Source organism: Peromyscus eremicus, chromosome 3 (genome assembly GCF_949786415.1).
Source record: "Peromyscus eremicus chromosome 3, PerEre_H2_v1, whole genome shotgun sequence".
Lineage (NCBI taxonomy): Eukaryota > Metazoa > Chordata > Mammalia > Rodentia > Cricetidae > Peromyscus > Peromyscus eremicus.
This window is the reverse complement of record NC_081418.1, coordinates 129,830,162-129,843,975: the sequence shown is the minus strand read 5'-3', so window position 1 is coordinate 129,843,975 and position 13,814 is coordinate 129,830,162. Positions and strand designations below refer to the sequence as shown.

Sequence of the window (13,814 nt, the reverse complement as noted above, 5' to 3'; positions counted from 1 at the left end):
ACAAATGACATGATTCTGTACTTAAAAGACCCTATAAGCTCCACCAGAAATCCTTTATATTTAATAAATAGTTGAAGGAAATTTGCAGAATACAAAACTCAGTAGCATTCACATATGCTAAAAAGGAATTGAAAAACATTCCAGCCGGGTGGTGGTGGCTCACTCCTTTAACCCCTGCACTCGGGAGGCAGAGGCAGGTGGATCTCTGTTAGTTTGAGGCCAGTCTGGGCTACAGAGTGAGATCCAGGAAAGGCGCAAAGCTACACAGAGAAACTCTGTCTCGAAAAAAACAAAAAAGAAAGAAAGAAAGAAAGAAAGAAAGAAAGAAAGAAAGAAAGGAAGGAAGGAAGAAAGAAAGAAAGGAAGGAAGGAAGGAAGAAAGAAAGGAAAAGAGAAAAAGTAAAACATTCCAACCACCAGGCCTGGTGGTGCATACCTTTGATCCCATCACTCAAGGCAGAGGCCAGCAAGATCTACAAAGTGAGTCCCAGGACAGCCAGGGCTACTCAGAGACCCCCCCAAACACACACACACACACACACACACACACACACACACACACACACACCATTCCATTCACAATAGCCCCCTGCAAAATAAAGTACCAAGGAGTAATCCTTGTGGCTGACAGGTAAATCCATTTAAAATGAAAACCTGAAGACACTAAAAAGAGAAACTGAAGAAGATACCACATATTGAAAAGAAACCGCATGTGCTCCCCAATTGGCAGACTTTATACCGTAAAAATGGCTATATTACCAAAAGCAATCTGTAAATTCAGTGAAGTTGCCATCAAAACCACAATGATGTTCTTCATAGAACTTGGAAAAATAATCCAAAATTTCATATGAAAACACAAAATACCACAAATAGTCAAAGCAATCCTTAGAAGAAAGAGCACAATTGGGTGTGGTGGTGGTGGTGGTGCACGCCTTTACTCCCAGCACTCAGGAGGCAGAGGCAGGCAGATCTCTGTGAGTTCGAGGCCAGCCTGGTTTACAGACCGAGATCCAGGACAGCCAGGACTCCATAGAGAGACTCTGTCTCATAAATAGATAGATAGATAGATAGATAGATAGATAGATAGATAGATAGATAGATAGATAGATATAGATAAGCCATTCAAGAAATGGTGCTGCAAAACTGGTATCCATTTGCGGAAAAATGAAGTTGGATCCCTTCACAGAAATAATTTAAAATCTGAAACTGCTAAAGGAAAACAGGTAATACACTCCAAAAAAATAGATACAAGCAGGAACTTTCTGAACAAGACTCTGCATAGGAAACAGCACCAAGAACTGACATTGGAATCACATGAAGTAAAAAGTTTCTATATAGCAAAGGAAACTATTAGCAGACTGAGTAGATAGTCCATGGAGTGAGAGAAAATCCTTTTCAGACAGAGGGTTAATATTTAGACTATACAAAGAATTTCAAAAATTAACACCCCCCCCCCAGAAAACACCAAAGCTGCTGATCAATAAATACACTAGTGAAATGAACAGACCGTTCTCTAATGCAGAAACACAAACGGCAAATAAGATGTTGCTTGGGGAAAAAAAAGATTTTGGCTGGTGTTTTATTTTGTTCTCGTTTTTTTGGTTATGAGACCAGATCTATACAGCCCTGGCTGGCATGGAACTTACAACAATCAGTCTGCCTCTGCCTCTTGTACCAACTACTGGGGGTAAAGGTGTAAATCACCACACCTACTGCAGACAATTTTTTTATGTGCATTGGTGTTATGCCCTGGGTATTGGGTCCCCTGGAACTGGAGTTACAGACAGTTGGGAGCTGCCCTATGGGTGCTGGGAACTGAACCCGGGTCCTCTGGAAGAACAGTCAGTTCTGTTAACCACTGAGCCATCACTCCAGCTCCACAGATAGATATTTTTAAAGTGTACAACATCCTTAGCCATCCAGGAAATGCAAATTAAACTATTTTGGAATTCCATCCCCATCCCCAACAAGAAAAAAAATGCTGATTTGGAGGTAGGGAACGATGACCACTTAATCTCTACTGGTGGGAGTGTAAACTAATACAGTCACTATGGAGGTTCTCCTTCTTCCTCGGGATTATTGGCCACTGGTCCAGGAGGGTGGAGGAAGCTGAAGTGGGGAATAGGGTTTGGATTGCTGTGGATATGACTGAGATAGCCCTCCAGGAGAAAATTTAGTGAGACAACTCAACTTCATTCCCGAGTTTTAGGAAGGATATAGAATTGGGAAGCCTGGGGACAAACCCTAATTTGCATTAAGTGGCATGCTCCTATCATATAGCTTCTATCATTAGTGGAAGCATGGCCCTACCAAAATGGCTAGAACATTAACTTAATTGTCATGTGGGCATCAGGGGAAGAGTGTGTGCAGGGAACTACGCCAGGGGTCATCCTTGAGATAAGTCAGACATCCCAGCCTAGAGATATCCTCCAAATAAGGGCCGTTAGAGAGCAGGAAGCCTTGCTGGGGAGGGAATCAGTCCTTCATGTTACCAAGCTTGGAGAGAGCTGCCAGGCCACAGACTGCAACATCTGACCAACAAGGCCTCCCAACATGGAAGTTTCTCAAAAAATTAAAAACCGACTTCCATCTGATCCAGCTATATCACTCCTGGACATATACTGAAATGAGTCTGTCCTACTATACAGACACTTGCACATTCCTGTTTATTGTTACACTATTCACAATAAAAGAGGAAATGAAATCAGCCTAAATGCCCATCTACAGATGAGTAGATAATGAAAATGTGCTACATATACACACAATGGAATTTTATTCAACTGTAAAAAAAATAAAATTATAAAAATTTCAATGAAATAGATGGATCTGGAAAGTCTTTTTTTTTTCAATTTTCTTTATTAAGAAATTTTCTGCTCACTCCACATACACAGATCCACCCTCCTCCCTCCTCCCACCCCCCAGCCCTCTCTTCCAAGCCACCCGGTATTCCCACATCCCCCAAATCAAGGTCTCCCATGGGGAGTCAGCAGAGCCCAGCACACTGAGCCTAGGCAGATCCAAGCCCCTTCCCACTGCACCAAGGCTGTGCAAGGTGTCACACCGCAGGCACTGGATTCCAGAAGCCTGCCCATGCACCAGGGACAGATCCCGATTCCCCTGCCTAGGTGCCCCCCAAACAGTTCGAGCCAAACAACCGTCTTCCGTATCCAGAGGGCCTAGTCTAGTCCCATGGGGGCTCCACAGCCACCAGTCCACAGTTCATGGGCTGGATCTGGAAGGTTTTATATTAACTACTCAAAAAGACAACAACAACAATAACCACCACCACCCACAACGTGTTCTGTCTGTGCAGATCCTAGCCCAGTGGTTCTCAACTGTCCTAATGCTACAACCCTTTAATACAGTTCTTCATGTTGTGGTGACTCCCTCAACCATAAAATTATTTTCATTGCTACTTCAAAGCTGTAAATTACTGCTGTTATGAATTGTAATGTAAATATCTGTGTTTTCTGATGGTTTTAGGAGACCCCTGGGAAAGGGTCATTCAACTCCAAGTTGAGAACCACTATCCTAGCCTATAATGTCTATTATACATGTGTAAGGGGGTGAGGGGTGAGTGCAGGTATAGGCTATGAAACTAGTAAGGAGAATACGCAGGAGAAAAGAGAGGTCTTGCAGAGAGTGTGCAACAGGAAATATGTGACCAGAAAGCAGAGAGGAGGCTGCTGGGGCTGTGTGATGAGGGAAGAGAAAAGGGATGGGGAAGACTATGGGATGGAAGAACCAACAGAGACAAATGAAGTGCCAGGTGGTGATGGCGCACACCTTTAATCCCAGCACTCGGGAGGCAGAGCCAGGCGGATCTTTGTGAGTTCGAGGCCAGCCTGGTCTACAAAGCGAGATCCAGGAAAGGTGCAAAGCTACACAGAGAAACCCTGTCTCGAAAAACCAAAGAGAGAGAGAGAGAGAGAGAGAGAGAGAGAGAGAGAGAGAGAGAGAGAGAGAGAGAGAAACAAATGAAGCCTACAATTGTGTGTACTGATTTTAAAATTTTCAGCTGGGCATGGCGGTGCACACCTTTAATCCTAGCACTTAGAAGGCAAAAGCACATATATCTCTGTGAGTCTGAGGCCAGCCTGGTCTAGGTAGTGAGTTCCAGGACAACCAGAGCTACACAGTGAGACCCTATCTCAAAAAAAAAAAAAAGAAAAAGAAAAAAAAAGAAAGAAAGAAAGAAAAAAAAAAAAAGAAAAGATGATAAACGAAGCCAAACTATGTTTCTCTGAGGACATCAGTGAAATTTAAAAACTTTTTTTTGATGGTCCTAAATTGTTTATTGGGTATGAATTTTACAAACATTACATGTATTAGTGGTAACGGTGGAACTGCAGAGTATTGCGCCTTCTCCAGGCTGCACGGCGAGAGCCACCAACAGTGTGGTGGAACTTGTGGCCCTTTCCAAGGCCACGGCTTTTGCGGCCAGCAGATGTCAGCCCACGCGTCTCTCTATGCTTGTGGACTGGTTTGGTGATCCATTGGGTGTCAGGATTTCTTCTGATAGCTTTATGGAATGGATCAATGAGGATAACCTCAAAAAATTTATATGCGGAATCATCGCCAACCCAGTAAGAATTCAGGACTCTCAGAGCCCCACAATGGTGTCCAGCTCTCTCCTCAGCAACAGACTGAAGGCTTCGGGCAAACTTTAGCTGGTTAACACCATGATGGACAGGCTTGCCATAAGTTGCACCCTTAGGAACTGCGCGTTTGCGGCCACTACGGCGGACACGAATCCTGTATATGACGTAACCTTGCTTGGCCTTGTATCCCAGCCTTCGCTCTTTGTCAGGCCGGGTGGGGCGGGGAGCCCTGTGCACCCCCGAGAGCTGGCGGTACTGCCAGCAGCGGACCCTCAGGAGAAAGCGCATCACGTCCGACTGCTTCTTCCTCCATAGCTCCTGGATGTATTTGTATGCACCCATCTTGGCTCACCTGATGGCTGCCGCCAGAGGAAAGGAAGAAGCCTTTCGAAATTTAAAAACGTTTAACTACACCAATTGGAAAGAGTTATGGGGAGTAATGGGGGTGAATCTGATCAAAATGCATTATGTGAATATATGAAATTCTCAAAGAATTATTAAAAATACTGTATTATTAAAACAAACTACCTTGATATAATAAAAAAGCTTTGCACAAAAAGCCCATAGTGAGCATCACATACTCAATGGCAAAAGATGAATGCTTTCCTCTGAGATCAGGAGCAAGGCAAGGATGTCCACTTCTGCCATGTCTGTTCAAAACAGTACTGTAAGTTCCGGGGGGGAGGGAAGCATCGAGTAGCACAGTATGACATAAAATCATCTCTTTCCACTCATGGCCTATGTAGGAACACTTAAAGATTCCACACACAAAGAAAGCTAGATTAATAAAAGAGTTCAGCAAAAGAGCAGAAAACAAAACACACAAAACTCAGTTGCATTTCCTTGTTTCCTTGGTGTTGGGAATAAAAATCCACAGCTTTATACATCCCTGGCAAGTTCTGGACTGCAGAACTACATCCCTGCATTAGGTACATTTCTATACACTAACAATGAACAATATGGAAATGAAATTATGGAAGCAGTTCCATCTATGATAGTATTAAAAAGAATGAAATACTTAGGAATTAATTTAACCCAGGGGGTTAAAAAATAAACTTATACAAGAGACACTACAAAGTATTTCCAAATGAAAAGGCATAATAAGAAGAAACACATTTCATATTCATAGATGAGATGTCAAAACTACTCAAAGCAGTCATAAAACTCTGTACAGTTCCTATCAAACTCTCAATCATGCTTTCTGCCAAAATAGAAAATCCACTCTAAAATTCATAGGAAACTACAAAGGAATATATCCAAATATTCAACGTAATCCTGAAAAATAAGAGCAAAGCTGGAGCCTTATGCTCTCTTATTTCAAACCCTAGAAAACAGTAAGGTTGTAGAATACTAGGTTAAACACAAATATAAGGACAGTACTGGCTGGTTTTGTGTGTCAACCTGACACAAGCTAGAGTCATCAGAGGAAGGAGCCTCAGTTGAGGAAATGTCTCCATGAGATCCAGCTGTAAGGCGTTTTCTCAATTAGTGATCAGTGGGGGAGGGCCCAGCTCATTGGGGTGGAGCCATCCCTGGGCTGCTGGTCCTGGATTCTATAAGAAAGTAGGCTGAGCAAGAGATGGGAAGCAAGCCAATAAGCAGCAACCCTCCATGGCCTCTGTATCAGCTCCTGCCTCTGTGCTCCAGCCCTGCTTGAGTTCCTGTCCTGACTTCCTTCAGTGATGAACAGCAACACTGAAGTATAAGGCAAATAAACCCTTTGTGGTGGGTAGCTGTTCTGTCTATGACCTTAAAGCACTATCCCTAGGGATGCAGCAGGTAACTGCTCCACCTGCCTATGACCTTGAAGTACGTGCCCCTGGGGCATGGCCTCATGGACCCTTAAGACCTGAGATGCAGGTAGGCAGCTCTCTTCTCTCACTGGTGGTTTTGGAGATGGGACTGAGTCGGGTGGCCGGAACAGCATTCCAGAACCTGCAACTTTTCTGTTATATACAGTGAATTTTTCCCCTAATAAATTCCTTTATTCATTAAACAGACTCTGTGGATTTCTCATTATAATAGGTTACATAATGCTTAATTAACCTTGAATTTTCTCAATGCTGATGAGAAAGGGACAACAGCTGTGGAGAGACATTGAACAACAAAAAAACTTCTGAACTAAACCAACCAGTTTACTTCAAAGATGTGCTGACCTCATAATGGAAACCAGAATACATCCTACATTGGGGAAGGGGTTTTGCTTTTGTTTCTGCAGAAGGAAAGCTATGGATACCAAAAAAATTAATAAAAATTGATTTGAACAGGAGAAACCGATATGATAACTCTACAAAATAACGCTACAAGAAAAACCTCAACAAAGGTCGGGGCAAGGTTCTGTTTTTTGTCTTTCCAGGATAATAGAAATACTCATCTTCAGGAAATCATAAGGCCTTGGACATCTGTAGTCAGAAGATTTCTCTGGTTCTGCCCAACCCCGCGGTTCCACAGCTGCTTATAAGATAATCACTCAGAGGCTTAATATTATTTACAAACTGCATGGTCTATGGCAGGCCTCTTGCTAGCTAGCTCTTATATCTTAAATTAACCCATTTCTATTAATCTATGTTTTGCCATGTGTTCCAGGGCTTACTGGTCTACTAGCACATTGTTCCTTGGGCAGCAGACTTGGCCTTTCTCTTTCCTGTCTCTCTCCTTAGATTTCCTACCTGCTTCTAAGCTACCATGCCATAGTCCAAAGCAGCTTATTTATTAATGAATGGGAACAACATATTTTCACAGCATACAGAAAGACATCTCCCAGCAGACACCTAGATGTCTACAACAGAAAAGGGACCTATTGGTACCAATATACTCTACAATGTAATATCTCATTGCCTAATACCAATATCTCTTTAACTCTAGATTAGTTATGGTCCTGATTCAATTACAAATGAATCTGTCTTTGGAGTTGAAATATGGCTATCTCCTCCTCTAAACCCAAGCATATTGCTAAAAGAAAAAAATAGAAGATTCTATCTTATATTGGAAGAGTCAACTGATGTGAGACAAAAGAAAACCAATAATCTAGGGACCATTGTTGTCAAGATTCTATTTTTTTCCACACTAGTCCTTGCTTTCTAGAAATCCTTTCTCGATTCATCATAAGTCCAACCTTTCCATTTGATACTAATAACGTTCAAGTGTTCTACAATGAAAAAGAATTCTTTCCAATAGCAATCCCTGAAGTTTCCAGAAGGAAGATGGGGCCCCCACAACAACAACTCTATCCAGAATGATGCCATTATACCTAAAAACATTACTCAATGATCAGCTTTGGACTGAAAACTCTCCAGGACAGTTTCAAGATGAGATGGTCCATCATATTACATTTCTAGCCAGAATCTCAGACAACCTTACTCATTACTCTGAGACTTGCTGCAGACTCTACAGCTAGCCTTATTGAGACCTAACTATCTAAGCTTTCTTACAGAACCCCACAGAGATACCATCATCCCCTAAATAGCAGAAAGCAGTTCTAAAAAAAATGACGCCACCCCTCCCAAAGGTTTCATTTTTCTCTGTATTATGGATAGATGGTTATAGGGTTGGGGATGGAACAATAAAATTTAGACTCAATATTCTCTTTAAGGAAAAAAAGGGGGAATGGATAGATATAATATATTAAGGCAGATTATTGTATATACTAGTAAACTAATTTAGTAAAATATCAGCCTTAGATAATTTGCACTGTTATGGATTCTTGTATATTGATACAAATGTAAACCATTTTTATATTCCTATTTAAGATAATTTGTATCTTACCTTTACAAATACAAAACTGTATTTTTTGTATTATACTTATGTTCCCACTCCTGTTTGAAATATTTTATATATTGATACAAATGTAAAATTATATTTGTCATACTATGTGTATGTTCTACTTCTGTTTACAATATTTTGTATATTGATATACATTAAGGATATTGTTGTCATATTGCATATTGCAGTATACATTTCTAACTCTGATTAAGATGTTTTTGTATACTGTCACAAGTTCAAGGTCATTGTCCCATAACTGTACATCTGTTTATAGACTGTTTCTATAATGTGAAGCCTTAGTCTTGGAGTTACTTAGGATGATAAGAATTACAGGTTAATAGTCACCCATACTTGTCATCTTTATAGTCACATTAGCTAGGTTTTCTAGATATGCAGAAATATATATCAGATGGATAGGTAATCTTCAAACACTTCATAGACCTAGAGAATATGGCATTTAAATGTATTATTAACTTAGATTGCTACTGACATGAGATACAATTGCTCCTGGTAGCACTGATCTACTCCCAAGAGAATCTTCTAAGACACAGCATTTAGAAGTTTGTCTTCTACTTGGCACATAATGGCCTACTGGGCAAAGAACTACCCTTGCCTCGACTTCTGACAGTATGCACACTGACCTTTCTGGACTAGCAGGACACAAGGAAAAGTGACTACTGAACCTTGCCAAAACAAGGTAAGATGGTCTTTCAAAATTCCTGCTTCTGAAAATGGTCTGCAGATATTCTAGGCCTGTAGCCACATTGGATACCCTAACAATGCTGAGAAACTTTAGGTGACCGTCCAGGTTGCCAGCTGTCTCTGTTTATTCTCACCAGAATTTTGGAAATTGCTTGCTTACATTTTCTGTTTTCTCAGGTATTATTATATTTCTTCTCAAGTCTTTGATGGAGTTGAAGACTAGATAGTTACAGTTACAATCTTCTCATATCTTAGCTAGAACATATTAAGTACTAGATTCAGATTCTTCAGGATAGGATAGCTTTTGGAATGATCTCTGTAACATGCCATTTACCTATGTTCTGGACATCTCTGGATTTTAGTATGTGTCTCTTGTTTGATGTTGTTCTTGCTGGTTATTATTCTATTTTTGTTTAGGTTATTACTCTTCCCCCTCTCCTGAACAATACTTGATAATCGTTCCTATTATATCTAGTTTCGTATTAGGTTAGAACCTTCTTATTTAGACAAAGGAGGGAGATGTAATGGATACTTGTTCTGTCTATGGCCTTGAAGCACCACCCCTAGAGATACAGCAGGTAACTGCTCCACCTGCCTATGACCTTGAAGTACATGGCCCTGAGGCGTGGCCTCATGGATCCTTAAGACCTGAGATGCATGTAGGTAGCTCTCTTCTCTCACTGGTGGTTTGGAGACAGAACTGAGTCAGGTGGCTGGAACAGCATTCCAGAACCTGTGACTATTTTGTTATATACAGTGAGTTTTTTCCCTTAATAAATTCCTTTATCCATTAAACAGGCTCCATGGATTTCTTGTTATAACCCTTTCCTCCCCAACTTGCTTGTTAGTCATGGTGTTTCATCACAGCAACAGAAATTCTAACTAAGACATGGACCAATAGGGTAGTAATAGAGATCCCAGAAATAATCCCTCATACACATGGTAAGTCACCTTTGAGGAGGACTGAAGACCATTCATTGTAGGAAAGGTCATTGTTTTCAACCGATAGATCTTAGAAAATCAGATGTCCATGTGGAAAAGAATGAAGTTATATCCTTATCTAATACAACATACAAAAACTGAATCAAGAGCATAAATGTAAAAGCTAAAATTATAAAGTATTTTAGAATTAAATATAAGGAAACATAATTATGGCAGTGGATTAGGCAATGATTCTTTTTTTTGTGACACCAAATGAACAGATAACAAAATAAAAGGTAGCCTAATCATTGGACTTCAAGAAAGCTTAAAACATAGGTGCCTTGCCATGTGTGGGGTTCCTGTCTGTGACTCCAGGATTCAGAAGACTGGGGTAGCAGGATTCCAAGTCTAAAGCCAGAGGGATACATCTGAGACCTTGCCTTAAAAAAAATTAAAAGAAGCCTAGAGAGTGGAAGAAAACTATTTGTAAATCATATATTTGGTAAGTAATTAATAAGCTGGGCAGTGGTGGTGCGTGCCTGTAATCCCAGCATTTGGGAGGCAGAAGCAGGCAGATTTCTGAGTTTGAGGCCAATCTGGACTATAGAGAGTTCCAGGACAGACAAGGCTACACAGAGAAACCCTGTCTCAAAAACAACAACAACAACAACAACAACAACAACAAAAAGATATGTGATTAATATTCAGAATATGGAGGGAGATAATATTCAACAACCAAAAACCAAATAACTAATAGCAATGCTAAAAGTTGGCAAAGAACTTGCGTAAATTTTTTTCCAGATTTGTGTGTTTCCAATAAGCACAAAAGAAAATAATCCAAATTTACTAAACATTTTTGAAAAGACAACCTAAAGCCACCTATTAGGATGGCTAGAAGGCGGCAGTGGAGGAGGAACCGAAGGAGTAGGAGTGTTGACTGGGATGGAGAGGAACTGTGACGCATGCGCACTGTTGAAAGTGCAGTAGCAGGCATGTACTGGGATGCAGAGGAACTGTGGCGCATGCGCACTGTTGAAGGGATGATGAAACTGTGCAACCGCAGTGGAAAAAGACAATTTCTCAAGCCATTACACACAAAACTCCATGTGACCAACTGATTCTATTTCTAGACACATCCAATTGAAAGTAGATTCTCAGTTGTTCCTAACAGCTAAAACAAGGAGGAAACCCAAGTGACCGACAACAGAGGAATGGAAGCATAAAATCCAGTGCCTGCACAAAGCATCGTTTGGCCGTAGAAAAAAGGACATTCTGACGCAGGCTGCAGAACTGAAGAACCTCGAGGATCTGAGGCTAAGTGAAATCAGCTGTCATAAGACATACCGTATGGTTCCGCTTACATGCTGTACTTCGTGTAGCTAAAAGTTAGAGGCAGGCGATGATGGTTGCCAGGAGCTGAAGGGAAGGCAAGGGGAGGATTTCTGTTTGACAGGTATGAAGGTTTGGTTTTGTGAGCTGTGGATTTCTGGACAAGACCATGGTGATGGTTGTAAAGACTGTGAGTGTATTAGAACTATTGAACTGACTAAAAATTGTTAAAGTTGTCAATTTGATGCTGTGACTATTTTACCACAGTCTAATAAATACATGTGTGAAATAATTTGAACATAATTATAACTATGGAAGAAACCATCCATTCTTCCTATTGGCCATGGAGACAATTTGGGGAATTGCAGGTATCAGCCAATGGTCTTCTCTCCTCCAGAACCTTCTCAACCTTCCCCAGTGCCCAGACCGATCTCAGTAATAAACACTTCCGGGGCAAAGGAAGGAGCAGGGATTTGACCTCGTCTAAATTTGTGGCTTGCCTCTGCAACTGGCACAGCAGAGGTAAGCTCGACAGGCCCCAACCTACAGGATCACCACGTGTAGGTGGAGAACCATCAGTTGTAAGCAGTTGCAAGTTGCCAAATACTAAAGTTTTAGGTGTATTTTTTATTCAGATAGAATAGATAAAATTACTCAATTGTATTTTGTGTGTGCTCTCCTGAGTGGGAGTAAGAAGAGCAGTAAAACTCGTGGCAGAAGTTAAGTGTAACTGTAGAAGTATGTCACAAAAGTGAAGGCCACCCACCCTGCATGTAGAGTCACTCTTCTCTATAATGGGTGTTAGACATGTATAGACAGCCACCTGCTCCTGTATGACCTCTACTTCTGTCCAGTTCTCCCCATATCCCCCAGTGGTTACTGATCTGACTGGTAAGAGTATTCACTACTAGTTAGGCCACATTTACTAGTGGGCAGGATTACCGTGTAGCAAACAGTCAGTGTATGTATATGGCATATGAAATTCTTTCATACCGCTTCTCTCCTCCGTTTAGTAAGCTGAAGCAAACATTCTCTCCACATATGTATTCCTATCCTGCATTTCTTCCCTCCTATTATTATCATATGGATTCCATATCATTGGCCCATGGTGACTGAGCTCAGCAGTATCTCCATGCCTTCCTCCTCGTAGGCATATGTGCCCAAGAACTGATGCTGTAAAGAGTGGCAAAGTAAGCCAGGCAGTGGTGGAGCACACCTTTAATCCCAGAACTTGGGAGGCAGAGGCAGGCGGATCTCTGTGAGTTCAAGGCCAGCCTAGTCTACAGAGTGAGTTCTAGGATAGCCAGGGCTACAGAGAGAAACCCTACCTAGAAAAAAAACAAACAAACAAATAAATAAATATTTTTTTTAAAGTGGCAAGTAGAAGACCATCAACCATCCAGCCGTTACAAAACTCTATTGTGTATATTATTGGGATATATCTCATAATAAAATGATATTTATATTTGTAGTTGGCCATAATCGCATGTATATAATTTCCCATGGAATCCCACAGGAAGGGAAGGAAGGCAAGACTTGACTTTTTTGAGAAGCTTCAATATATCAGTATCCAAATAGTCCCATCAGCTATGCTGACTGCTTCAATGACACTCACTGACACACGCTGTAACAGGATGCTGGAGTCAGAACATGTTGTTAACATAGTCAGATGTGATTATCTGTGTGGCATGGTTCTGGATACTCAATACAGCATCTCCTCCTACAGCTGACACATACAATTGCAGCACATGTCTTCTTCATTTAACATAAGGTGTTATTCTCAAAACCCGGCTCCTGAAGCACCTAGCAAAGCAACCTGTGATTCCAAACTGATGTGTGACAGATGTTTCCTGAGGAGACAAAGCACACACATCTACTCATTCCAGCTGGGGTGCCCATGGATACCATCAAAGTCCTCCTTGGTGAACCAATGAGTTCATTGGAGTTCCTTACAGGAATATGAGTTAGGAGCTATGTACAGGAGTGCTGTGGGATGTATGGCAAATGTGTTGCTTATTAATCAATAAAACACTGATTGGCCGTTGGCTAGGCAGGAAGTATAGGCGGGGCAAGGAGGAGAATAAAGCTGGGAAGTGGAAGGCTGAGTCAGAGAGACACTGCCAGCCGCCACGATGAGAAACAGCTTGTGAAGATGCCGGTAAGCCACGAGCCATGTGGCAAGGTATAGATTAAAGGAAATGGATTAATTTAAGCTATAAGAACAGTTAGCAAGAAGCCTGCCACGGCCATACAGTTTGAAAGCAACATAAGCCTCTGTGTTTACTTGGTCGGGTCTGAGAGGCTGTGGGACTGGCAGGTGAAAGAGATATATCCTGACTGTGGGCCAGGCAGGAAAACTCCAGCAACAAATGGCGTCCAACGTGGTGGCAAGAGTTTCCACCTAAAACTTGAGAAAAGATTCTAAAACGGAGCTAAAAACAGCTTCCTAACTGTCTCTCTCAAATGAGCGGCAGCTGCCGGTTTGAGCTACTGGTGGGT

General features: G+C 41.4%; 1 protein-coding gene across 1 annotated transcript; it reads right to left on the bottom strand.

Annotated features, from left to right (window-relative positions):
* Window positions 1-4,328: 4,328 nt before the first annotated feature.
* Window positions 4,329-4,984, bottom strand: LOC131906482 (large ribosomal subunit protein eL15-like). Its single transcript, XM_059257106.1, has one exon. The coding sequence runs from the start codon at window positions 4,941-4,943 to the stop codon at window positions 4,329-4,331; it is 615 nt and encodes a 204-aa protein (XP_059113089.1). The 5' UTR covers window positions 4,944-4,984.
* Window positions 4,985-13,814: the final 8,830 nt, after the last annotated feature.

Coding starts and splice junctions, on each gene's coding strand:
- LOC131906482 (XM_059257106.1), bottom strand. CDS start 4,943: ATGGGTGCATACAAATACATCCAGGAGCTATGGAGGAAGAAGCAGTCG.